The sequence below is a fragment of the Neofelis nebulosa genome, chromosome 7 (genome assembly GCF_028018385.1).
Source record: "Neofelis nebulosa isolate mNeoNeb1 chromosome 7, mNeoNeb1.pri, whole genome shotgun sequence".
NCBI classification, from domain to species: domain Eukaryota; kingdom Metazoa; phylum Chordata; class Mammalia; order Carnivora; family Felidae; genus Neofelis; species Neofelis nebulosa.
The window spans coordinates 74,303,161-74,327,228 of record NC_080788.1 but is presented as its reverse complement, the minus strand read 5'-3'; the positions used below and the strand labels follow the sequence as shown (position 1 = coordinate 74,327,228).

General features: G+C 52.4%; 2 protein-coding genes and 1 long non-coding RNA gene across 11 annotated transcripts in view; 1 reads left to right on the top strand and 2 right to left on the bottom strand.

The window, feature by feature from the left end:
• Window positions 1–24,068, top strand: part of LOC131516944 (uncharacterized) — a 37,710-nt gene that overhangs the window by 11,472 nt on the left and 2,170 nt on the right. The window contains exons 2-3 of one of the 2 annotated variants that reach the window (XR_009264299.1): window positions 7,799–8,004; window positions 23,877–24,047. This is a non-coding gene — a long non-coding RNA (uncharacterized LOC131516944). Of the gene's footprint in view, window positions 1–7,714; window positions 8,005–23,876; window positions 24,048–24,068 lie in introns of those variants that run through there. The other variant, XR_009264298.1, reaches the window with a different exon arrangement.
• Window positions 2,494–13,140, bottom strand: MMP14 (matrix metallopeptidase 14). Its single transcript, XM_058738488.1, has 10 exons — window positions 12,754–13,140; window positions 8,597–8,745; window positions 8,097–8,219; window positions 7,409–7,716; window positions 6,751–6,912; window positions 6,148–6,308; window positions 5,832–5,970; window positions 5,549–5,699; window positions 4,957–5,072; window positions 2,494–4,579 (listed from the first exon to the last, which is right to left on the bottom strand). Exons 1-10 carry the CDS (start codon window positions 12,856–12,858, stop codon window positions 4,245–4,247), a joined length of 1,749 nt encoding a protein of 582 aa, XP_058594471.1. The 5' UTR covers window positions 12,859–13,140; the 3' UTR covers window positions 2,494–4,244.
• On the bottom strand, window positions 14,644–18,998 carry MRPL52 (mitochondrial ribosomal protein L52). 8 transcript variants are annotated; one of them, XM_058738497.1, is made up of 5 exons: window positions 17,948–18,059; window positions 17,783–17,843; window positions 17,637–17,704; window positions 15,576–15,640; window positions 14,644–15,199 (listed from the first exon to the last, which is right to left on the bottom strand). In XM_058738497.1, the coding sequence occupies exons 1-5, from the start codon at window positions 17,973–17,975 to the stop codon at window positions 15,050–15,052; spliced, it is 372 nt and encodes a 123-aa protein (XP_058594480.1). In that variant the 5' UTR covers window positions 17,976–18,059; the 3' UTR covers window positions 14,644–15,049. The 8 variants fall into 8 exon arrangements, with proteins under 8 accessions (XP_058594480.1, XP_058594481.1, XP_058594482.1 ...); XM_058738498.1 differs by having other exon boundaries at window positions 17,783–17,840; window positions 17,948–18,014; XM_058738499.1 differs by having other exon boundaries at window positions 17,963–17,990.

Genomic DNA, 24,068 nt, shown 5'->3' with positions numbered 1-24,068 from the left:
TTTCTGTCCCCCAAGAGGGAGGTGGTTACAGGCAAAGTGGATTCCTGAGGAAGAGCCCTATTCCCCATGCCAATGCTGCCATCCAGAAGAATAGGCACGCACACACATGCTGTCAGATCTCTAGAACACACACTACCACACAGACACCCAGCCACATGGGGTCCACCCTGGAAGGGACACCCAGAGAATGGTCAGAATCTACCTGTACAGAAAAAAAAAAAAAAAAAAAAAGAATCAGAAAGACCTGGGTTTTAACTTTGGACTAATGAGCTGTGACCTTGAGGAAGTCTTCTCCGGGCCTCAGTTTCCAAACCCATAAAATGGGGGCAACATTAGTGCCTGTGTCATTGGGTGTTATGAGGACCTCAGCAATATTGGTGTTTTACCACCTCCCTTTAGCTGGAAAGGGAAGTAGGAGTCCAGAGGGGAAAGAGGATGGGGAAGTCTGTCAGAAGGGGGAGAAGGGGCCCCAGGGGAGGGACAGTGAAGGTCCAGCAGAGCTGACCCAGGGTTGTGTGTGGGGCATCACTCTACTCAGTCCTCTCTCCCCTAGAAGGCCCAGCTCCTCTTCGGTCTTCCCCTTCTCATGTCAGTGACCCAGTGCCTGGCTGGCAGCCTTGGAGGTGTGGGCCCAGCTGGTGGTGGGAGCCCTGGAGAAGGGAGTCTGTGGCTCCCCCCTCAAACGTGTGGGGTGCAGTGGTGGGCAGAGCGCTGTCTCTCCTCAGCGCTTGCCCCCGGTCCAGTCTCCTCTGAGGCCGCTTCCCTGGGTTCTGCCCAAACCTCCTCACAGATTCCCCTTGGCTCTTGCCTGGCTGCTCTAGCTCACATGTGCTGCTTTCGAATAAAGGAACTTGGAACCTTAGAAACTGGGTCAGGCCCAACGGACAAAGCGGGGTAGGGCCAGTGAAAGCAGTGTTGTCAGGTCTCTCAGGAGCCACAGGGCCCTCTGCTCTCCCTTCACCCTGCCTGACCCTGTGTGATCAGCAAGGCCCCTCCCGGGGTCTCTGGGTGGCCTCATGGGCTGGATCCCTCAGGCCCGGGGCACGTCAGAAGCACGGGACCTTGCCGGCCTCCACCCCACAATTCTCCCTGCTTATGAAGCCTCTTCCACCTCTTCCCCCTTTGTCTCTGGTCCTCCGTTCCCATCTCTCCCCCTTGGCTTCAGAGAGCATCTTGTGATTCCAGAATCAGGGCCAAACAATTTCCTCGTGATGGGGAAACCGCACTCCAGCCGTGGCAGCCCTAGGCTCCCCCTCCTCTTCCCTCTGGCAGTCCCCCCTCCCCAGGCTCCTCTACTGGCTCCAGCTGTGTTTTGCAGAACTCCCACTGGATAACATCTGTAATTGCCTCCAGATGTGGGCCACAAAAACACGAAGGGGCCATGAGCTCATCCTTGAGCTCCTTGCGACATGCACAGGCCCCCCACCCCCCAGAGAACCCCTGACTTTCTCGTGCCAGCTTCTCAGGGCCCCCATCCCCTCCTGTGAGGGTGGCAGGGTGGTGGTGTCCAAATCCGCTGAGACACACAGGCCGTGCCAGACAGCTGTTGGCAGGAGAGGTGTAGGAGGCCAGTCATAGGGTCAGGGTTCCTGGCTGGCAGAGAGGTGGGGTACCCCTTCTGCCAAAGCAATCACACCAACCAGCCCTGAAGAGCAGCTGGATGGAACCGCTGGTCTAGGTGGGGCCAGTGCTCTTGGAGGAAGGCTGTGGAGGGGGCCTGGGCTGGAGCCCGGGGAGGGCCGGGCTAAGGCAGAAAGGGAAGGGGAGGAAGAAAGAGGGCTGCTCCCCTTCAGCTGAGCTGACTCAGCAACTGAGCTATTCCTCCCTCCAGGCTGGTTTCGGAGGAAGGGAAGGGTGGGTGGACAGCCTGGGAACCTAGTCTGGGGCAGCAGTTTCGAAGAAACAAAGCCTTGTTATTCTTCCCTTCCAACCTGACCATCCTGCCTCTTCTGGGCAAGTGGGGTGAAACTCCTGTTTTGCCAGAGATACGCTGCTCCTAGTAGGCCATGGGTTGCCTCTCTGTTCCTTCTGCTCCTGAGGCAGAGCCCCAGGCCTAGAAGAGGCTTAGATGCTGAGGGCTGGGGTAAAGGGCCTGCCTGAGGCCGAATGTCAAAGATCCTGGGAGTCCCTAGCAGCAAAAAGACAGGTCTGGGGAAATGGAGGGTCTGCGGCCAGATCACGTGACAGGGTAATGCAATTTAGGAAGATTTTCCTAGTGGCCTCTGCTTGACCACTTCCTCTTGCCCTTTGCAGCTCTGGGCCTCTAAAGTAACCTCTTGGCTAGGTTGGGAGAGAGCAGCTGGGCTCTGTGGACCACTTCTCTGCCCCGGTGGAGTATGTCCTACTTCCCAGCTACGGCCCTGAGTCCGTGTTGTCCACCAAGAATAAACATAGTCCTTTATGAAAAATTTTAAAACCCCACCTCACAGAAAACACCAGTTACGAGTGCCTTTTCCATTCATTTCTCTTTCTGAGAGAACGCAGCCACACAAAGAATGTGAAACACCATTTATTCTTTGTGGAAAGGTTGAACAAGGTCAAAAATGTCCTTAGAGGGCACTGACCCAGCCCCGCCCTGCAGGTTCCTGGGGTCGGATGCCTCTGCCCCCCCACCCCCACCCTTCCCATGCCCCTTGTTAACAAAAAGGAACGATTTGAAGGGAATTCATATATAATAATTATAATAAAAATATACATTAAACAAAACAAAAAACCCAAACAAGACAAATTTAGCCGAACTGCCAGCACCGTTCATCCCATGCTCCCCCCACCCCCCATAACCTCCCACCCCTGATGTCCCTCTCCTCTCACTGCCCCCACAGAGTCTTACTCTCCCAAGTCCCCGGTACCATGACCACCTGTAGTGGCCAAAGGAGACTTCAAATGTGTGGACTGGGTGGGGGAGAGGAGGCAGGACACCGGCAGGATGGGCTGAGGGGCAGGGGCATCAAGAAGTGAGGGGCTAACCTGACTGAGACTCACCCAGGCACCTGCCGTCTGACTGAGGCCAGCTGAGGCTGCTGGCTGAGCGTTGCCAGCCCCTGGTCAGTCACCTCCCTAACTAGGTGGCCGCCATCATTAAGGTCCCAAGTCGCCAGTCCCTGGTTGTGTGTTGTCTCTGCTGCTTTCTCTGGGCTCCCCACCCTTCCCATACATGTACTCTGGTTGGAGGAAGGGCACCAAAGTGGAGGAGGTGTGAGTAGGTGTGCCTCTCTCAGGCCCTTCCTGAGAGCTCCAATAAAACATGCCCTTCCCTGGGTACCACAGTCCACCTTGCCGTGTCCCTGCTGGCCTGGCCTGCCCGGCCCCTGGCCATCCACTCCCACTGCACCTCCCTGTTAGCCTTTTGGTCCTGTCTTGTCCCCTCTGACTGCTCTGTTCCTTGGTCCCTACCCCAGCTGCCTGCATTTGAGCAAGATTCTTTCTCTGTGGCCTTCAGGCTGACCCCCAGGGCTCCAGACAGTCTCTGTCCTTGGCCCCACACCACCCCGGTAGCTGCACCCCCTGGTCTCAGCTCCTCTAACCTTGACATCCCCGGCTGAAGCTAACATTTGTGGAGGTAGGGCCGTCAAGGGTTTCTACAGCCCCTTAATGGCTCAGGCTCCTTCTGGGGAAGTTCTTGGGGCCAGGCGCAGCAGAGGCAGATCTTTGCAGAGAGGACTGACTCTGAGCTTTCCTCCCAAGGTCTTAGGGTAGCTGTGCAGCCCCCACCCACTCCTACTCTCTCAGGATCTCCCCCCACAGCAAAATTATATTCCTTTTAGCCAGAAAGAGTGGTAGGAAGCTGCCAAAGGGCTGCGCCTGGGGGCTCGTGGGGCTGGAATGCCCAGAGCCTCATGAGGTCAGAGTTCAGAGGTTGAAGGTACATCAGGGGATGGAAAAGGAGCAGATGACCCCATTTGACCTTTGCCAGCGAGGTCCGAGGGTTCTGCCTTCAAGTGCAGAGCCAAGACATTCAGATGGGGCTGGACACACACCAAGCTACAGAGGCCCCCTGGGGGGGGGGGGGGCCAGGGGCTGGAAGGGGCGGCCCCTGATCAGCCCCCAGGGGACCCATCTAGGGAAGAAGCAACGCCAGGGTTGAGGTTGAGAGAGGCAACCGTGGGACAGAAAAGAAGGGAAGTGGGGGGCAGGGTAGGGAGGGGGCTCGGGACAGGTGGGAGCAGCCCACCCACCACCACCTGCTGCCACTGGCCTTCAGGGGCAAAGTCCTCGTGGTAGGAGTGGGCGGGCGGCAGTGGGGGTCAGACCTTGTCCAGCAGGGAACGCTGGCAATAGAGCAGTCGTTTAGGGGTCCCATGGCGTCTGAAGAAGAAGACGGCGAGGCCCACAGCCAGCACCAAGAGCAGCAGCAGCACGGGCAGCACCACGGCGGCCGCGCTCACTGCCCCGCCACCCTCTTCGTCCACCTCGATGATGATCACCTCTGTCTCCTCCTCAGTTCCTTCATCTGGCCGGCCCCCCGATGAGGGGCAGCCCATCCAGTCCCTCAGGGCTGACTTGGGGTAGCCTGGCTCTACCTTCAGCTTCTGGTTGTTGAATTTCCAGTATTTGTTCCCCTTGTAGAAGTAAGTGAAGACTGCAGGGGTCAGCAAGAAGGTGGCAAGGAGAACAAGGGATGGGGGCAGCATCCAGAAGACCCACAGAGAGAAGAACAGAAGGAAAATCTGTGAGTGGAGTGGCCCGGTTGAGCTAATCCCCAACCCTTTCTGAACATCGGGTTCCTCAGCTGTAAAAGGGGGTAATTCTAGTGGCAGGCTGGCAGCATGGTGGTGATTAGGTATCCGATGTGCACAAAGCACTTTGCTCAGAGCCTGGCACACAGCAAGGGTTCTGCTGTTCTCATCATCACTGCTTTCTACGTGATACTGTCCATCTTTCCTCCTATTCTTCCTTAACCCCCTGTCTTCATACCCCCCCCCCCCCCACAGACACCCTCCCCCGCTTGCTGCTCACCTTCATCGCTGCCCATGAATGACCCTCTGGGAGACTCAGGGATTCCTTCCCAGACCTTGATGTTTTTGGGGTACTCGCTGTCCACTGCCCTGAGCTCTTCGTTGAAACGGTAGTACCTGGAGGAGAGGAGAGGAGGGGAAGCGGTCGGGCCCTGGGCATGTCCTTGGAGGGTAGCAGGGCCCAGGACTGAATTCACCAGCGAGCAAAGGGTGGCTATGGACAGGGTGCAGGACAGGGGTTTTGAGTAATGAGGGCCTGTGGCCGAAAGTGGCGGAAGGTGGGGGTGGATGGGAGGTCCCAGGCTGCAAGGAGCCACCAGTAGCCTTTAATGATAGTGCCTGGCAGCTCGGGTGGAGGCACGGCGCTGGGGGCAGGAGGCGCCAAATGACCAGGTCTGAAATGGTGACCCGGTCACTTCCCACTCACTCAGCACCTAATGGAGGCTGTCTGTTGCTAGGCAATAGCAGAGGCTCAGCCAGCAACGTCTCCAGGGAAACATCCCAGGGGTAAAGTGGGTCCTCCTGTAGGACTGAGAGAATCTGGTGGTGGTATCTGAGGAGAGAGGCCTTGGGTCAAGAGGATGGGGTCTCACTTGTTTCCCCGGAAGAAGTAGGTCTTTCCATTGGGCATCCAGAAGAGAGCAGCATCAATTTTGTCAGTAGGCAGTCCTCGGCCCAGCTCCTTGATGTGCTTGGGGTAGCCAGGTTCCAGGGAAGCTTCGTCAAACACCCAGTGCTTGTCTCCTGGGGAGGAGAGAGAAGAGCACGATCAGGGTTCCACTTGGGCTCTTGCGGCTGTGGAGAAGTCGAGTGGAATCCACTCTTTCAGGGAGACTCTCCCCACACCCAGAGCACTAAGGTAGAATGCCTGGTTACCTTTGAAGAAGACAAACTTGCCATCCTTCCTCTCATAGGCAGTGTTAATGGATGCAGGCAGGCCCCGCCAGAACTGGCCGATGGGCATGGGGTATCCATCCATCACCTGATTATTCCTCACCCTCCAGAACCAGCGCTCCTGGAAGGCGTCAAGGTGGGGACAGGGCGTTATGTCTTGTAGCTAGTCCTCTGGCTCAGTCCCCAAAGCTTCCCACTGCCTCAGCTCTAGTTCTTAGCCTTCCTGCTGCTGTTTCCACCCAGCCTGCTGGGCAAAGAGCCCCCTTGCCTCCCAAACCAGACCACTTCTTCCTCTCACCTTGAAGACAAACATCTCCCCTCGGAGCACGGCCACGGTGTCAAAGTTCCCGTCACAGATGTTGGGCCCATAGGTGGGGTTTTTAGGCTTGTCAGGGACAGAGGGCCTGGAGGTAGTCCTGGGTTGAGGGGGCATCTTGGTGGGAAACCCTGACTCACTTCCTGGTGTAGAGAACATGAAAGGCACTTTAGACTTTGTGACAGGGGAGAGGAAAGAACAGATATATGGGCAGACGATACCATTGCAAAGGTGTGGGTGGACCTTTAGAGGAGGCTGAAGCAATCAGCTGGGGCAGGACAGAAAAGGTGGGATCAAAGGTGAGAGAGGAATAAAATATATAGAAGAAATAGGGGTGCCTGGGTGGCTCAGTAGGTTAAGCAGCTGACTTTGCTCAGGTCATGATCTCGTGGTTTGTGAGTTTGAGCCCCGTGTTGGGCTCTGTGCTGACAGCTTGGAGCCTGGAGCCTGCTTCAGATTCTGTGTCTCCCTCTCTCTCTGTCCCTCCCCCGCTCATGCTCTGTCTCTCTTTCTCAAAACTAAATAGACACTGAAAACAATTTAAACGGGAGGGAGAAGGAGCACATGTAGGCATACATTACTCACCATACAGTTGCTGGATGCCCCGGCGGTCGTCATCGGGCAGCACGAAGTTCTCTGTGTCCATCCACTGGTAAAAGGGTGCCATGATGGCCGAGGGATCGTTGGAATGTTCAAGGCCCAGGGCGTGGCCCAGTTCGTGCACAGCCACCAGAAAGATGTCATTCCCTGGAGGGATGGGGATGATTATGAGGGCAGCCTGGGCCCCTTCCCTCAGACTCTCTGCTTTCCCACCAGAGGCTTCATTTTGATACCTGAGGCTGGGCCTGTTATGTTTTCCACCCAAAAAGCCACCAAGCCAGTCAGCGATCTGTTCTGGTTGGAGGTGAGAGAGTGCTCTGGGGCCAGATACCAATACCAGGAAGATGTGTATTAAGGGGAGCTGAGGTCCTATCTGGGCCCCAGTTTCTCCCAGGAGTTGGAGGTGCCATTTGCCTAGAAAAGTGGGAAGTCTTTGACTGGGAAGTCAATGATTGGGTGAGAGAAGGGACCAGATGTAAATAGCTCAAAATAAGATCCCTGCTTTCACTGGAAGTCAGACTAGGAGATGTTTGTAGCCCAGAGACTGTGGGGTTTGAGGTTTTGGGAGGAGGCGGGAGACCCCCCATGAAAACAATCACTGACTCTCCCCAGAATAAATGAGTCCCAGGGCTACCTCGCTCACCATTCAGATCCTCATTCCTGACAGTCCAGGGCTCGGCAGAGTCAAAGTGGGTGTCCCCTCCAATGTTGGGGCCTGGGAAATAAGCATGTGCCAGGAAGCCACCTTCGCCATCGAAAGGTGTGCTGTCACCATGGAAGCCCTCAGCGAAGAAGATCATGATGTCGGCCTGCTTCTCATGGCCCTCTCGGATATAGGCATAGGGTACCTCTCGAAAACGGAGTGGTGTGGCACTCTCCCACACGCGGAATGCCTTGCGAATGGCCTCGAATGTGGCATGCTCTCCCACCTTGGGGGTGTAATTCTGGATGCTGAGGTCCAGCCGCACAGGGAGAGGATGGGAGTGTGTTAGGATAACAAAGGATAAAATTCTCCCTCCTTGCACTTTCCCAGGTTTGCCTGAACCGCCCAGCCACCTCTGCTGACCTGGCTCTTCATGCTGCCTCACGATGCTTCAGCCCCAAGAACTGAGGGCTCAAGGGACCCACAGGCTTTGGTTTTCTGGCCCTGGGATGTACCCCCACCCCCCAGGCTGCACCTTTCTCCAGGATTAAAGCCCCTTTCCTCCCCACTCCCGAGGACGCTTCACAGGAACAGAGGTGAGTAGGACAGGAGTCCTCACAGTCTGTAAGTACATTTGACAGGAAGGGCAACCCTGATGGGAGAAAGGCAACTTGCCTGTTGGACTCACCAAAAAGTGATCTCATTATGCTGCCATTTGAGGCCCTGGATGGCATAGCGTTTCCTTCGAACATTGGCCTTGATCTCCGCTCCAAACTTATCGGGAACACCACAGCGGGGGCGCCTCATGGCCCTGGGGTGTGAGATTGCAGTCAGGATAGTGTATGAAAGAGAAAGGTCTTCAGAGTGGGGGAGTGTCTGGCCTCAGGGTCAGTGTGGGAAAGGGCCAAGGTTATGAGGTCAGGGTGGATAAGAGAGGTCTAAAAAAAAAAAAAAAGTGGGAGTATAGGGTGGGCGGAGGCAGGGTCGGGTGGGGATGGGGGGGGACTGTAGGGCATGGGGGAGGAGAAGGGATGCAAGGGCCAGAGACCAGGGGAGAGAAGGAGCACATGTAGGCATATGTTACTCAGGGTCAGCGTGCGGGGTTGAGGTAGGGGGCAGGAGTCAGGTAGCAACCTCTCTGTGCTCTGTGGGTGCTGGGCAGAATTCCTGCCGGGGCCTAGCACTTACTTCATGGTGTCTGCATCAGCCTTGCCCGTCACTCGCAGACCGTAGAACCTCTGCATGGCAGCGATAGCAGCTGAGAGGGACTGGGGTGAGCGCTGTGTGTGTGTTCGCAGATCCCCCGGGGGCAGGTAGCCATACTGCTGCAGCCAGGCCTGTAGGGAAAGAAACGTGGCTTAGAGCATCCCCACTTGGCCCAAGGGGAGACTCTACCCCCTCACGGTGTCTGGCATGCACCCTTGGCTTAGGAGGAAAGGGCAACGAGCTCCCAGCCTGGCTCTGGCAGTGGGGCTGGAGGAATTCCCAGGCTGGACCTGAACTCTGGCCCAGGCCCCAGTAGGACTTGCCTTCTTGGGGCTGTGGGCTCAAACAGGGTAGGGAGCCACAGCTCTGGACTTTGGCTGTGAACTCTCTTGAGAATGGGAACCCAGATGGCTCGTCTTCTCAGAGCTGAGATTCCTCCAGCACTTTCCTCCTCCGTGTCAGTGTTCTTGTAAATATAGCATGTCCTACCTGATGGGTTGTGCCCCTGATGGGTGGAGGTGGGGAGGCTGAGGGGGCTCTATTTTGGTCCTGGCATGAGACCCTCTTGGGACAGAGATGCCATGCTTCCAGGACCCTCACAACTGAGATCTTTTTGGAAAGGTGAGCAGAAAAGGAGCTAGGGCTGAGGCTGGCTGCTGAGAGGGGGAAGCCGGGACGTTTGGAGGTGTTGGGGGTGTGATCCAGCCACTGAGCCAGGATCCTGCCACTGTTCCCATCCGAGCATCTGACCTAGGGCATGGGACCTAAAGGCCCTTATTTAAGGTTCTCAGTAGGGGCAGTGGGAGATGGGGGAGGTGGTAGAGACTTGGTGACTGTATTTTACTTAAGGTATGTTGTGAATTGTTCATAATATAAAGGCTGGCATGCTGCCTTAAAATAAAGTTAGGTTTTTGGTGTTTGACTGAAAGGTATGCAAACTACAAAGCCCTGCTGACGGCGGGGGGCGGGGGGGGGGGGTCAGCCTTTATTGTAAGAACAATGGAGTATTTTCCTAAAGCCTGAAAAGTAAAATGAGCCAAGGTGTATATGGAATATGAAAATGCTGGGATTCTCTAGGGGAGATACTACTCTGGTCCCAGTTCCAGCTTTGCCTTCTTAAGGAGTCCAGAGGGGGCCTGCACGTTGCCTGGGATGGAATCTGGGAGTGCAGAGGGGTGGAGGCTGCTGTTGGGCACCACATCCCTTATCCCAGGTTGTCAGGATGGATCTTCATGTGGCCCTTCACCTCTGGGCCCGGCCTGGGAAGTGGAGCAGTGCTCCTGCATTGGGGCTGGGGGTGATTCAGGAGCAGCTGACTGGAGACATGTGCCCGCAGGGGCAAGAATTGCAACAGGATTCTGGGAAGTGATCCCCCAAGGCTGATGGGAGTTAGGGCCCAAGATGTAAACAACCCAGCCTTTCCCCAGCCAACAGGCCTGGCCTGAATAACCTTAGCACCACCCGGCTCTGAGAGCCCCTCCTCAGGGGTAGAGGAGGGAGCAAAGTTTAACCTCTGCTCTACCACAGGGGAGCAGAGCAGGGTGCTCCAGAACCCGGCTACTCTCCCCACAAGCTGTAGGCTTGCTTGCCCTGACCTGCGCTGGCTGATGCCACAGCTAGTGCCCGTGGGAGGTTGCAATGGCCTGTGCCCAAGTATGCAGGAAACTCCCTTTGCCCTTGGCCTCACCTGTAGGGTACACACACCCCAGGCTTATGACCCCGGGTGGGGGAGCCACTACTTCAGCTTTGGAGAAGCTTGGGAGTGGCCTACTCCTGGAGCTGGCAGTCAGGAGGACTGAAGTCAGGCCCCCTCAACCCTCAGGGAGCAAAGCTGAGGGGAATTCTGCTAGGGCAGAATGACAGAATAGAGGGTGGCACAGAGGTGGAGAGAATCCACATCTAGGAGCGGTGGGATCAATCCCTCTCCCCTGTGAGTCTTTCAAGAAAGTAGGCAGGTCTAAATATTCACACCCACAAAGTCCCCCCCCCCCCCCATGCGCAAGAGAGAAAAATGGAGACTTAGGCAAGAAAGGGACTTCCCTGGAGTCAAAGAGAGCTGCAAAGCCTGGAAAGGAAGTGCCCCCATCCCTCTCCTCCCAGGCCTAGGCTCTGAGCAAAGCAAGAACCACAGAGAAGACTAGGAGGTGAGGTTGGAACCACAGAAGAGAGGACTCTTGTGTCTGCGGCTGGGTGGGGGAAGGGCCAAGTGCCAGACAGGCCACGAGGAGGAGAGGGCTGTCCTGGAGCTGGTGCAGGACTCTGGAGGCCTGGTGGGAGGGACCCGGCTGGCTGAGGCCTCGCCACCCGAGCTCACCCTCTAGATTGGCCTGGAGAGGGAGCAACTACGTTAGGTCAAAAAACTCAGTTGGCTGCTTTGTCTCGAAAACTGAGTGGTCTGAGTATTCCCCTAGGGGAAAACTCTACAGAACCCCTCCCACCTCTGGCCTAGGAGTCCTGCAGAAGGTGGGTAGGTGGGTGGGTGGATGAGGGGAACTCTGGCTCTCCAGCAGGCCCTGGATCAGAGCCTCTGGGCCTGTTCCTCCCTCCGTGGCCCAGAAGCAAATGGTGGTTCTGGCACTGGGACTGCCCATGACCCACTTAAAACAGAGCCAGGGCTGCTGCCCCTCCCCTAGGGGAGCCTAGTGGGGCAGGGGAGGGAAGGCAGGGCAGGCAAAGTTGGCAGGGGACAGCCCCTAGATGTCCAGACTCCTTTTGTTAGGGGCTCTCCTTGCAGACCTCCGATTAAGACTCCAGGCCTGGAGAGAGGATGCCTCTTCCAGCAGGACGGTGTCAGGCTGGGCCCCACAGCAGATTCGCACTCTCCTTGGCCACCCCCTCCCCAGGGCCACGCTTTTCTTTTTAGCCTCGGATCCCTTCGGGACAGAGAGAGTGTGTTCTTTCTGGATATGTTTCCTCCGGGGGTGGGTCCAGGGCCAGGACCAGGAGGGAGGAAGCCAAGTCGAGATCCCCTCCCCCTTCTGGGGCCCTTCCCGGCCCCTCCCGACCGCACCCAGGCCCTGCCGGGCTGAGTGGGTTGGGATGGCCCAAAATAAGAAGCTGATCAAATTCGTCTCCCACCTTCACCCCAAAATAAGAGAGAGAGAGAGAGAAAGAAAGAGGAAAAACCTCCCCAGACAACTCCCACGCGGCTTCCTCCCGGGCCGGTGGGCCAGAGTCTGGGAAAGAGGGGGGGGGGAGGGGTCGCCGGAGGCGGTAGAGACCCTGCGGGGTGCCCTGGGCCTGGCCCTCTCACCCTACTCCCCGGTGCGTTGCCCTCAGTCTCCCTGCAATTAACACAGAAAAGCAATTAACAAAAGCAACAAAAAGAGCCTAAAGGCGTCGCTGGAGGCGGGTGGTGTGAGTGGGGGTAGAGGCAGGAGGCGGCTGCTCGGCCGGCCGAGCCCCTGGCTCACAAGGAGAGCTTTGTGTGTACGGAAACGCGGCCAGGTTTCCAGCTCCAGGCCAGCTCCGCGACCCTCGACGCCAGGGCTCCGGGCCGGGGACACAGAGGGGTCCGCTCAGGGAGGCGGGGTGGGTCGGGGGCCGGGGCCGCCAGGCCGTCCAGCCCTGACCCCAACTGGCGGCGCCTGCATCCACGGAGGGCCGGGACCGCCCGGGAGGCGCTCAGCGTGGGGGGCCCGGAGCCGCGGCGCCGTCCACTCGAGCCTCCCTGGCAGCCCCAGCGCCGGCGGGCGCGGGCGGGAGAGCGCTGGAGGGTTGGAAAGTTGAAGAAACAACGATCTCGCGCACATGACAAGGAACCAGGGCAGCGCTGGGTCTGAGCCGAGTTCAAGTATTTACCAGGCTCCCTCCTGGTTCCGGAGCTGAACTCACAGCCCGGCAGAACCGGGAGGGTTGGGGTGGGCCCCGCTGTAAAGCTCTTCCCAGGAAAGGGCTGGGGAAGAAAGTTGGCGGCGGGTCGGGGGTTGGTTGGGGGGAAGCAGAAGTCGGATCGACTTGGAAGTTTGGAGATGAGCAGGGAAAGGAAGGGAGGGGGGTTCCTGCGGGTCGGAGGGCCAGAGACCTCCGGCGCCCTGCTCTCCGAGCGGGGGAGACCTGGGAGACCCCTGGCTCGCCTCCCCGGCGGGCGCGACTCCCGGCAGGCGCGACTCCCGGCAGGACTGGAGGAGCTCACTTACTTCGGGGCTGAAGCTGCTTTGGGCCGAACTGAGGGAGGCGAGCGCGGTGGCGAGCGTGAGCAGGGGGAGTAGCAGACCGCCGGCGGGCCGTGGGGCAGGAGACATGGTCCGCGACTGTCCCGGCCGCCAGCCGTGCGGGCTCCGCGGTGGGGCCCAAGCCCTGGGGTCGTGCCGCCACTCCCTTAGGGCGCCTTTGTCTTCGGTGGGCGCTGAGTTTGGATTCCTAGGCCGTTGTCCGCTTGGAGATGAGGGGATTGCTCTTGAAAGCGCCTGTTTGCTCGTCCCCTCTTTTCTGTTTTTTGATCTTTCTTCTGCTTAGTCTGCGAACTGGATCCGCGAGCCCTCTCTCACTCTCTCCTCTGGTCCCTCCCTTCTCCCACAGCCTCTCCGCCCCCGCCCCAATGCCCTCCTTTCCCGGTGCGGACGTGGTTGTTTCAGCCTGAATCCAATTACAGCCAAGAGCCGGGTAAAAAAAAACCCTAAGTTGCCTTTCTGTGGTGGAGGCTGCCATCTGCAGGGGTTGAGGCCACAGCTAAGGACGGGGGTCTGGGGGGGGGGGGGGGGGACCCAGCGGACGGGATGTGGGAGACTTTCTCCCCCTAAGCATATTTTGGGTGGCTTGAGTCCTCTGGTATTCAGCATTTGTCTCACCTCAGAGTGGGAAGTACTGGGAAGCCCAGTGGTTGGCGCAAACGAGTTCAGAGTCTAGGATGACAGTGGTGAAGGTCTTCCATGTCCACCACACCTGGGTTGGGGGTTTGTCCGCTGAGACCTGTGGCTCAACCAAATTGAAACTTTTGCCCCTGGATCTTGACAACCACCTCCATCCCTCTCCTGCTGCAAACATGCAACGGTAATACAATCCACCCACCCACCAACAAATTGCACAACCACATTGGGTCTGGGGGTTCTTATGGAAAGACAAATGCACTCCCTTAATTATCATCATTTGCAATCTGGCTGCTCCTTAAATTAGAGCAGGCTGGGGAGGAAAGAGGTACAAGGCCATGGAATGTGGGGAAAGGCAAATCAAATTTAGGGAAACTGTTAGACCAGAGAGATTGGGAATTAAGGACTTTGGGGTTTAGCTCCCCCTCTACACTGGAAAAAGGCAGTTCCCTGAAGACTAAAGTCTTCAGGGACTGACTAAACTGATAACAAAATGTGGAGGGATGCGGGAGAAGGGGAGGGCACGCTGAAGCGGATAGTGGGGGAGAGAGACAGATAAGAGGTTGAGTTAGATCTGGAAAAGCAGCACAACAGAAGCAGGAAAAGTGTGGGAGACAGAAAACTCGACCATCAGCGAAATCTAAGATCCCAGAATTGCATTGGTCAGCGAGAGAGGAAGGAGGTTGTGGGGGGAAGAAGGGAGGGAAAGAAAGCAAGGAATAAAGGAGGCTGGACAGAAATTAGGTCAGGTAGGAAGCTCCAGAAATTCTAGAGATCCAGGAACAAGTTTGTGGCAGGATAATGGAAGAAAAGCCCAGTGCTCTGTATCGTGACTGGAGCAAAGGTCCTTTTCCCCCAGAATCCGTGATCAATTAAATGACAGGTTTCCCTGGGTCCCGGACAGCTAACAGGCTTGTGGGAGATATATGATGGGTATTAGATACCTATGCCATGGTGACTGTTTGGGGGCTGAGCACCTACCTCCAGGGCTCCCCTACACAAAGTGCGGTTGGGAGGTACAGGCCTCTCTCTAACCAACCTCTGGAACTTCGCCAGAACCAAAGAAACCTCAGAATCCAACTCTTTAGCAGAACATGCGACACCCAAGTCTGGTTCTTCCCATGTCAGTGTTCCCAGTGGGGGTATCCTCTTGGGCCATGTATCTGAAGCTTAGGAAAACTGACACCAGTTGCTTGCCAAGAAATGGACCTCAGCCGGAAAGCCTTTTTCATCAAAACATTTATTAAATGAGTAACTGCACACAGCCTGAGCTGTGTATGGGCTGTCAAAGGCTTGAGTGCCTAGCTAACACCAGGAAAACTGCTGCCCCTTTTTCATAGCAGTTCGCAGAGCAGCTACTGTTCATAGTTGGGCCAGTCCTATGGCTCGTGAAGGAGGGAAGCATCCCAGAACAAGGTTCCACTGAACTGGAACGGAGCCAGTGATGAGGGCACTAAGCCAACTCTTCCAGGCAGTGATCTTACAGGCTGTTCTTTCTGGTGTCCAAGCTCTTGTGCCGGGAAGACAGATGGGGAACGTGAAGGCTCTCTTCTGACCGGGATGAGGCATGTAGGTGATAGAGAAGAAAGCCAGAGAGAGGCTGGGAAAGGGAGACAAGTATTGCTTTTTATTGACTTGATAGTGGGTTCTGCAGTAGAGCCCCTTTGGGTTTAAGAGCGTTTTTCTGTTTCCTTTCTTCTTCCTGCAACTTCTGCTGCCTGAGCTGCCATGCCTGTAAGCCAGCATCCATTTCCTGTGACAGCAGTACAACTCGTCTCTGAAACAGACAGGAAAACAGGGTGGATAACATCTGGGGCTTGGGCTCTGCACATATATCCTTTCACTCACAGATCAAAGGCAAAAGTTTCAGCTGGAAAATGACACTGTTGAGTGGGGAGGGGGACCAGGTCCTGGGTTGGGAAGTAGGAGGAAGGAGAATGTGTAGCAGAATGTCTACCACTCGTTCCCACCCTCGGAGTGCTCACTCCATTCCCCCCTCCTCAAAGCACTGTAAAAACCTTGAGCTGTTAAAACCTCGGTATAGGGGGTACGAGTTAGCTTATGTGTCAGTACAGCTCAAGACAAATTAAAATGTAAAGTTTTTTCCCTCCAAGTACACACAGGTTGCCCTGGCTTGGGCTCTAGCCACTCACTGCAAACTTCTCCCTTTGGGCTTTTCTTCGAAGCTGGCCTTTCATTGGAGGCGCAGGGCGGCCATCTGCAGAAAAAAAGACAAGTATTAGAGATGGCTGACAGCACCTTGTGAAGGCACTGTGACAGGGACAAGGGAAGAACCAGTCTCTAGTTCCTTTCTTCCACTTTCACACCTGTGATGGCTTAGTTCTCCAAAACCCATACCTCAGTGTCAAGGGTAAGATATGCCAAGAATAAGCTCTGAGGCACACTCCTACTCGATTTCACTTACCCCTCATTGTCCTGGAATTCAAGGTCCTTTGAAGTGCTGAATCTCATTTTAGCTTTAGAAACCCCCACTCAAGCAATCTGATCACCGTTCCACTCTCCATGAATCTTTGCTGAATCCCATCTCACTCCATAATGAAATACCTTCTTTTCCTTTCCTTTCAGCCCAGTTCTCATCCTTAGCCCCCCCGCCCCCCCAATCCCTATCTATCCCAGAAACCATTCTTTAACCTTTTCAACTCTGTCAAATCTCTTTATGAAAGAAATGCATATTGGTTATTTATTATTCATCTATTTGCCTTGGGACATTTATTGTACTATTGCTTTTTTTGTTTGTTTGTTGTTGTGTTTTGTTTTGGCCTTATGTGGCACTTCAGATCCTCTTGGAAAGGGGTAGAGCACTGAACTATTATTAATTTTTAAAGATGTCATGCCGGGGGCGCCTGGGTGGCTCAGTCGGTTGGGCGGCCGACTTCGGCTCAGGTCATGATCTCACGGCCCGTGAGTTCGAGCCCCGCGTCGGGCTCTGTGCTGACAGCTCAGAGCCTGGAGCCTGTTTCGGATTCTGTGTCTGCCTCCCTTTGGCCCTCCCCCATTCATGCTCTGTCTCTCTCTGTCTCAAAAATAAATAAACGTTAAAAAAAAAATTAAAAGATGTCATGCCGTTTTCCCAGCCAGACTTTCATGGATTGCATCCCTAGATTTCACTGTAGTGCAGGGTAGGCACACAACCACATAATCAAAATTCTATAAATATCTGCTGACTTGGTGAAAAGATGCAATATCTGACCTGAAGTAGTTAATAATGGAGCTGAAGAAAAAGGACACTTACTTTCTACAGAGTAAGAAGCAAACAGTGAAAAGTCTGCCCAAAAGTTTTGTGGAAACTGAGAGATACAATTAAGTAACATGTCCAAGACTACAAGTTAGCAAGTAAAGAACCTGAATTAAGACTCAATTCCAGAGTCTTTCCAATATTCCATACTACTTCTGGGAGGTGCTAGGCTTCCTACAGTAAATAACGAGCAGAAAAACCTTCACCATCCTCTTCAGGATCATACTCCTATAGAATCCAATAGGGTATCAGTATTCAGGTCTCTGTGCTGTTGAACGGTGCCTGGCTCCTGCTCAGTTCTAGTCCTAGCTTTGCTATTACCTAGCTGTTTGATCACGGGAACTCTGAGGCCTCAGTTTTCCCACCTGTAAACTGAAGTCCCATATAGGGAATGGGGAATGGCTTCAACTTTTCTAACATCCCTCCCTTCTAGGTTTAATATCTATTTTTTCCTTCTTTCTTTCCGTTTCCTTCCTTCCTTCCTTTTTTTTCAAGGGAAGAAATTTTTCTGAAGGGAGCCCGCCATCCTCAGTCTTCACCCTTCTACCCCTCTCTTCTGAGATGTTCATTTAGGCAGCCTTTCAAAGAGTTCTCCCTGCATCTGGTAGCAAATTCTCAACAATGTACTCACCACGCAGAATGGTGGGTCTTTCTACCTTTTTAAAAATCGTCGCCCCTGAGAAACGTAAAGATCTTGTCACTCCCTCCCCCGGGGCGCCCCAAGTTAGAATTATCTTCTCACCCCACAAGATCCTGTCTAGCTGCACTTTCTATAGGCATAATTTAAAATACAAAGTACTCAGGCTGCTTCTCCCCAACTCCAAATATAAAGTTCAATACTATGTTCACTCACACACATCCCCGCCTTAACCCCCTTGTCCCTCCCACCCTCAGTCCAGGGACGTTCCATCTCGGCGAAACTCTCTTAGGGACAGTTAACTGTCAGATCAGCGCTCACCCGCGTAAGACCAGTCTGGGAGCTCCGTAAGGGGCCCGTAGCCAGAGGGGTTAGCAGCCAGGCCCTGCCTGGGTGGAGAAAAACATTCCGGTGAGGATTCAGCCCACCTTCTGGCACCCCAGGACCCCCTTAAACCAGTAACTCACTGGAGTCGCCACTGACTGCCCGCCCGAGCCGCCACGCTACTGTGCAGCTTCCGGACACCTGCTGGGAAAACAGGGCAGAGTTGGGAGAGACGCCGTGCACTCGACTCAGGGGTCCTAGCCCTGCCCCCGCGGGCCCCTGAGCCCACCGACTCCACACCCACTTACTCAAAAGCAGGGTACCTAAAGCAGCCATGCTGAAGTCGCGGAGCCGGAAGTGGGCGTGACCCCGGTGCACGCGCTACGCCGCATGGGAAGTCGGAAGCCGCCATCTTGAATCTGGTTCTCAATCACGGGCCCCGCCATCTTGGGCCATTGTACGGAAGAGCGGGACAAAACTGCGGCCCTAGTATTTTGGCGACAGTGGTTGGTCTGCGTATGGATCGTCAGTACTGGTTACATCCTCAGTGGAAGTCGTGTCCTAGACTGAATCGTTCTGAGCTGCTCCAGCGATCTCTGCGCAGCGGTGTCTAGTCCTTTGAAATTTATGTCATTATCTTAGAGGAGTTCCCTTATTCTGTCTTCTGCATCACTGTAACATGTTTTTCCTCAGCCTAGGTGTCAAATCTAGAATGAATCGGAAAATTTGGGTCTCCGTCCTTATTTATTCAACACAATTGAAGAGCTTATGTGGCAAGCATTGTACTAAGTGCTGGGGATTCTGCAAAACAGATGTCATCACTATTCTGATAGCGTGCCCAGTCTAGCGAGAGAAGACAATGATGATCACCCACATTACTATAACAGTACCGTTGAGATGGTAGCAGGTGCACAGGGATGCAAGAGCACCTGGTTCTGGGGATCCCAAACAGATCAGGTTCTGGCCACTTGCCACTGACAAAAATCCAAAGGCAGACAGTGGTGAAACCAGAAAGGGATTTAGTTCAGTGAGGCCAACACCAGGAAGACAGAGGTCAAGTGTCTGAAAGCGCTGAAAATACTTCCAGGTTTATACAAGGAAAATTGAGGGGCAAAGGTGGGCGAGTACCTGCAGGGGGGCAGTGAAGGTCAAATCTATCAGTGTTTTGCTTAGAGTCAATCATGGGTGGTGTTTTGTGTCTTGTGACAGTGCTTATTGCTTGACTGTGTTGTTTCATTCTCCTCAGAGGTTGCTATGCCCTCAGGGTCTTCCACCTGAGCCAAGAGACTGGCTGGAAAGAACCCAACCAAAGGGGCGCCTGGGTGGCTCAGTCGGTTAAGCATCCGCCTTCAGTTTAGGTCATGATCTCCCAGCTCGTGGATTTGAGGTCTACGTTGGGCTCTGTGTGACAGCTCAGAGCCTGGAGCCTGCTTTGAATTCTGTGTTTCCTTCTCTGCTCCTTTCCTGCTCCTGCTCTGTCTCTCTCCCTCTCAAAAACGAATAAACATTAAAAAATGAAAAAAAAAAAAAAGTTTGAGGTCAAAATGGAGGCAGCAGAAGTCAGAAGTTCTCCAAGATGAGTGTTGGCAAGTACCCATTTGCAGCTATGATGGGAAGTTGATCTGGAGAAAGCTGAAGGCTTTCTTGGGGAATAGGTCTTGGAGCTAAGATCCGATTTCAGTTTTACAAGGGCTACCACCACATATTGTCTAATATAATCCTTGCAGCAACAAGGCAGGTACAGAAGTACCCCCTTGACCATGGTTTCACTTTCTGCAGTTTCAGTTATCCACATTCAGTTGCCCTATGGAAGCAGATACTCCTGACAAATTGTGAGGTCAATAGTAGCCTAACGCTAAGTTACAGTGCCCATATTTCACCCCACTTTATCTTATCATCTACAAAAGAAAGATGAATATGGTACAATAAGACATTTTGAGAGAGATCACATTCACATAACTTTTATTACAATATATTGTTATGATTTTTATTGTTATTGATCTCTTACTGTGCCTGATTTTAAATTAAACTTTATCATACGTATGTCTATATGGGAAAAAAACCCCATAATATATACAGGGTTTGGTACTACCACGGTTATAAGTATCCACTGGGGTTCTTGGAACGTATCCCCTGTGGATCAGGTGGGACTACTGTATTGGTACATAGAAAACACAGATCTGTGGCTCCTTCCCTCTTTTGAATAATTTATTTGTCTTGGGGAATTCATTTATCTTTAATTTTTTCATAAAAAGCTTAGGGGCACCTGGGTGGCTCAGTGGGTTGAGCGTGTGACTCTTGGTTTTGGCTCAGGTCATGATCTCATGGTTCCTGAGTATGAGCCCTGAGTTGGACTCCATGCTGATGGCATAGAGCCTGCTTGGGATTCCCTCTCTCCCTCCCCCTCTCCCCTCCCAAAATTAAATAACCTTAAAAAAAAACAACTTAAGTGTCCAACTTGACTCAAATCATGATCTCATGGTTCATGAGTTCGAGCCCCACGTCGGCTCTGGGCTGACAGCTCAGAGCCTGGAGCCTGCTTTGGATTCTGTGTCTCCCTCTCTCTCTCTCTGCCCCTCCCCTGCTCTTACTCCTTCTCTCAATCTCTCTCTCTCTCTCTCTCTCTCTCTCTCTCTCTCAAAAATAAATAAACACTGGGGCGCCTGGGTGGCGCAGTCGGTTAAGCGTCCGACTTCAGCCAGGTCACGATCTCGCGGTCCGTGAGTTCGAGCCCCGCGTCGGGCTCCGGGCTGATGGCTCGGAGCCTGGAGCCTGTTTCCGATTCTGTGTCTCCCTCTCTCTGCCCCTCCCCCGTTCATGCTCTGTCTCGCTCTGTTCCAAAAATAAATTAAAAAAAAAAAAAACGAAAAAAAAAATAAATAAACACTAAAAAAATTAAAAAAAAAAAAACCCTTAATATATCACATCTTAAAACACTGAAGTAAGTACAGATGCTTTATAAATGGTGAAGTTCCTACAAAAGTGCCCATTACCGTGTGCTAGGCTAGACACTTAATGCGTGCTGACTGGGGGAAACTGAGGGAGTGGTGCAATGGCCTATCTGGAAGTTTATCATTTCCTTCTGCAAGACTGGGAAGTTTTTCCACAGGAGGTGGCTCTGAGCTGTGCTTTGAAAGAGGGGAAGGGTGGATCCTGGTTTAAGAAGTAAAAGCAGCTGTTTCAATAACAATAAGAGTGGTATAGCTAGGGCTGAACCAAAAAAAGGATGGGAACAAAAGACCCTTGACTATAAGCCAACAAATGGATCCCAAAATACTAGGCAAGGGCAATAAGACAGTAAGGAACTATTACCATCTTGCATTCATACACTTCATTTTCACCTATCAAAACACTTCTATATAAATGATTTCACATGATTTTCATAATACATCTGTAAAGTAGATAAGACAGTCCAGGAAGCAATCGTACAGATTGCTTGTAGTTTTCAGAGATCAGGAAATGGAATCAAAACGTGGCCGTGGATTTATAGTTTGACAGTTGCAATAGTGACTGAATGCCACTTTCCCAAGCCTGGCTCTGTATACCTTTGGGTGTTTCTGAGATAGACAGCTGAGGTAGACAGCACTGGAATCCCGTTACATAGTTCCCAGTTGGCAAATCAAATAGTAGAAGCCAGGGGCTGGAAAAACAACCTTCGTGTCAACAGTCAAGATTGACAGGAAAGATGACAAGCTGACTACCACCATCACTATATAAAATAGTTGAACCAGCAATATTCCTCTCTTTCAGTAGCTCACACACTTGGGGGACACCATCGGTTTGCAAAATTATTATTATTATTATTATTATTATTATTTTAAAGATTTTATTTATTTATTTATTTATTTATTTATTTATTTATTTATTAACAAATGTTTATTTATGTTTGAGAAAGAGGTAGAACATGTATTGAGTGGGGTGTGGGCAGAGAAACAGGGGAACAGAGGATCCAAAGCAGGCTCTGCACTGACCTCAGTGAGCAGCTGATTGCGGGGCTTAAAGTCAAGAACCTAGAAATAAAACAAAAACAAAGAAACCCCCAACAAAACAACAACAACCCCCCCCCCCCCAGAAAAAAACCCTCGAGATCATGACCTGAGCTGAAGTCAGATGCTTAGCTGACTGAGCCACCCAGCCGCCCTTAAAGATTTTATTTTAAAGTAATCTCTACCCCAACGTGGGGCTCAAATTCACAACCCTGACTTCAAGAGTCACACACTCTACTGACTGAGTCAGCCAGGTGCTCTGAATTTGCAAAATTATAAAAAAGGGCACACACATGAAGGTGAACAAATAATGTGAACAATATAAATTATGTGTGCAAAAATGAACACGTGCAATACTTGAATATCTATGGGAGTCAAGGAGCCAGAGCTGGAGAACTTTGGGGGACAGGATGGGAAGTTTAATTGGGAAAACTGAGAAATGTGGGAGGGGAAATGTCTTTGGAAGGAAGACGAGTTCAGCTTTTGACGTGGTTAGTATGCTGTGGACAATCCGTGGGTTGTAAATAGCAGGAAATATGGTTTAGGATTTTGAGAGAGAGAGAGAGAAAGAACACTAGTGCTGACAGCTAACATCAGCAGCCTTCTCAGGGACCTCATAGAACACTGTGGCAGGGGAAGGGGTCTGGCAATTGGATAGTTCTCCTTAATGACTTCATTAGACTCATGAACCACAGGAAAATGGCTTTGTCATTCCAAACTAGATGTTCTTCAACCTCTGGACTTCATCTGGCAAACGCTGGAATTAAGAGCAATGGGAAGCGTCAGGAATCTGAGCTTCATGTCTTTCCTCTCTTAAACGCCTTGCTTCTCAAGGAATACAGCCTGTATTTTGGTTTTAATATTTTGCCACCCACTCATGTTTTTGTCCAGTATGTTTATTCAAATATCCTTCTGTGTGTTCCGTACACAGTAGCTTTTGTACAAATGCACTGTTCTAAGAAATTAGGTGCTTTTTATTTTATTTATTAAAAAAAATTTTTTTAGGGGCGCCTGGGTGGCGCAGTCGGTTAAGCGTCCGACTTCAGCCAGGTCACGATCTCGCGGTCCATGAGTTCGAGCCCCGCGTCAGGCTCTGGGCTGACGGCTCGGAGCCTGGAGCCTGTTTCCGATTCTGTGTCTCCCTCTCTCTCTGCCCCTCCCCCGTTCATGCTCTGTCTCTCTCTGTCCCAAAAATTAAAAAAAAAAAAAAAAAAAAAAAACGTTGAAAAAAAAATTTTTTTTAATGTTTATTTACTTTTGAGAGAGAGAGAGAGAGAGAGAGAGAGAGAGAGAGAGAGACGCACATACAATGCAAGTGGGGGAGGGACAGAGAGAGACGGAGACGCAGAATCTGAAGCAGGCTCCAGGCTCCAAGCTGTCAGCACAGAGCCCGATGTGAGGCTAGAACCCAGAAACTGCAAGATCATGACCTGAAGAAGTCGGATGCTTAACCAACTGAGCCACCCAGGCGCCTCACATGCTTTTTATTTTTTATTTTTATTAAACTAAAAAAATTTTTTTGGTTATTTATTTATTTTGAGAGAGTTCGTGACCTTGAGCAAGGGAAGGGTAGAGAGAGAAGGAGAGAAAGAATCCCAAGCAGGCTCTGAGTTGTCAGCACGGAGTCCTATGTGGGGCTCGAACCCATGAACCCCACGAGATTATGACCTGAGCCAAAGTCGGACATTTAACTGACTGAGACACCCAGGCACCCCCAATTTTTTTTTTTTGAATTAAGTAATCTCTATGCCCAACATGGGACTCAAACTCAGGACCCCGAGATCAAGAGTCACTGACTAAGCCAGCCAGGTGCCCCTGGGAAGCTAGGTGCTTTTTAAATCATTGAGATGAATAATGATGATGTTGGAGAAAATATCAGTGAAACTGACTCAGGGTGACCAATTCCATTTCATTTAGTAACTCGTTCTCCTTTTTACACACTTATGACCAAACTGAAGTTTGAAGAGCAAACTATTTGGGAAGTATCTTATTTTACCTTCCTTCATTATCTTCCTCCTTAGGACCACTCAACAATGATCACTGTCAACCCATGCAAGAAATGTGGCAACTAAAGGCCACCCTTACACAATATATTGCTTTGCATATTATTTCCTTAACACACAATTTATTGTAACACATTCCTTTTCTTTCCCCATGGCTGCTAAATCAATTCGGGCTAAATTCTGTGTTAAATCATCCAGGTTCAAGATGGGTAAATTATGACCTTGGGCTACACTCTTTTTTCTTGCAGCTGGGAAATCTCTCAGCTGTGTGTCATTTCACCAGAGTGGTCTTTTAAAAAGAAGTCACAGAGCCTGATGCAGGGCTCGAAGTCGCAAACTGTGAGGCCATGACCGGAGCCGAAGTCTGACGCTTAACTGATTGAACCACCCAGGCGCCCCACACCAGACTGGTCTTGAAGGTGGGTAGCTCTTGGTGAATT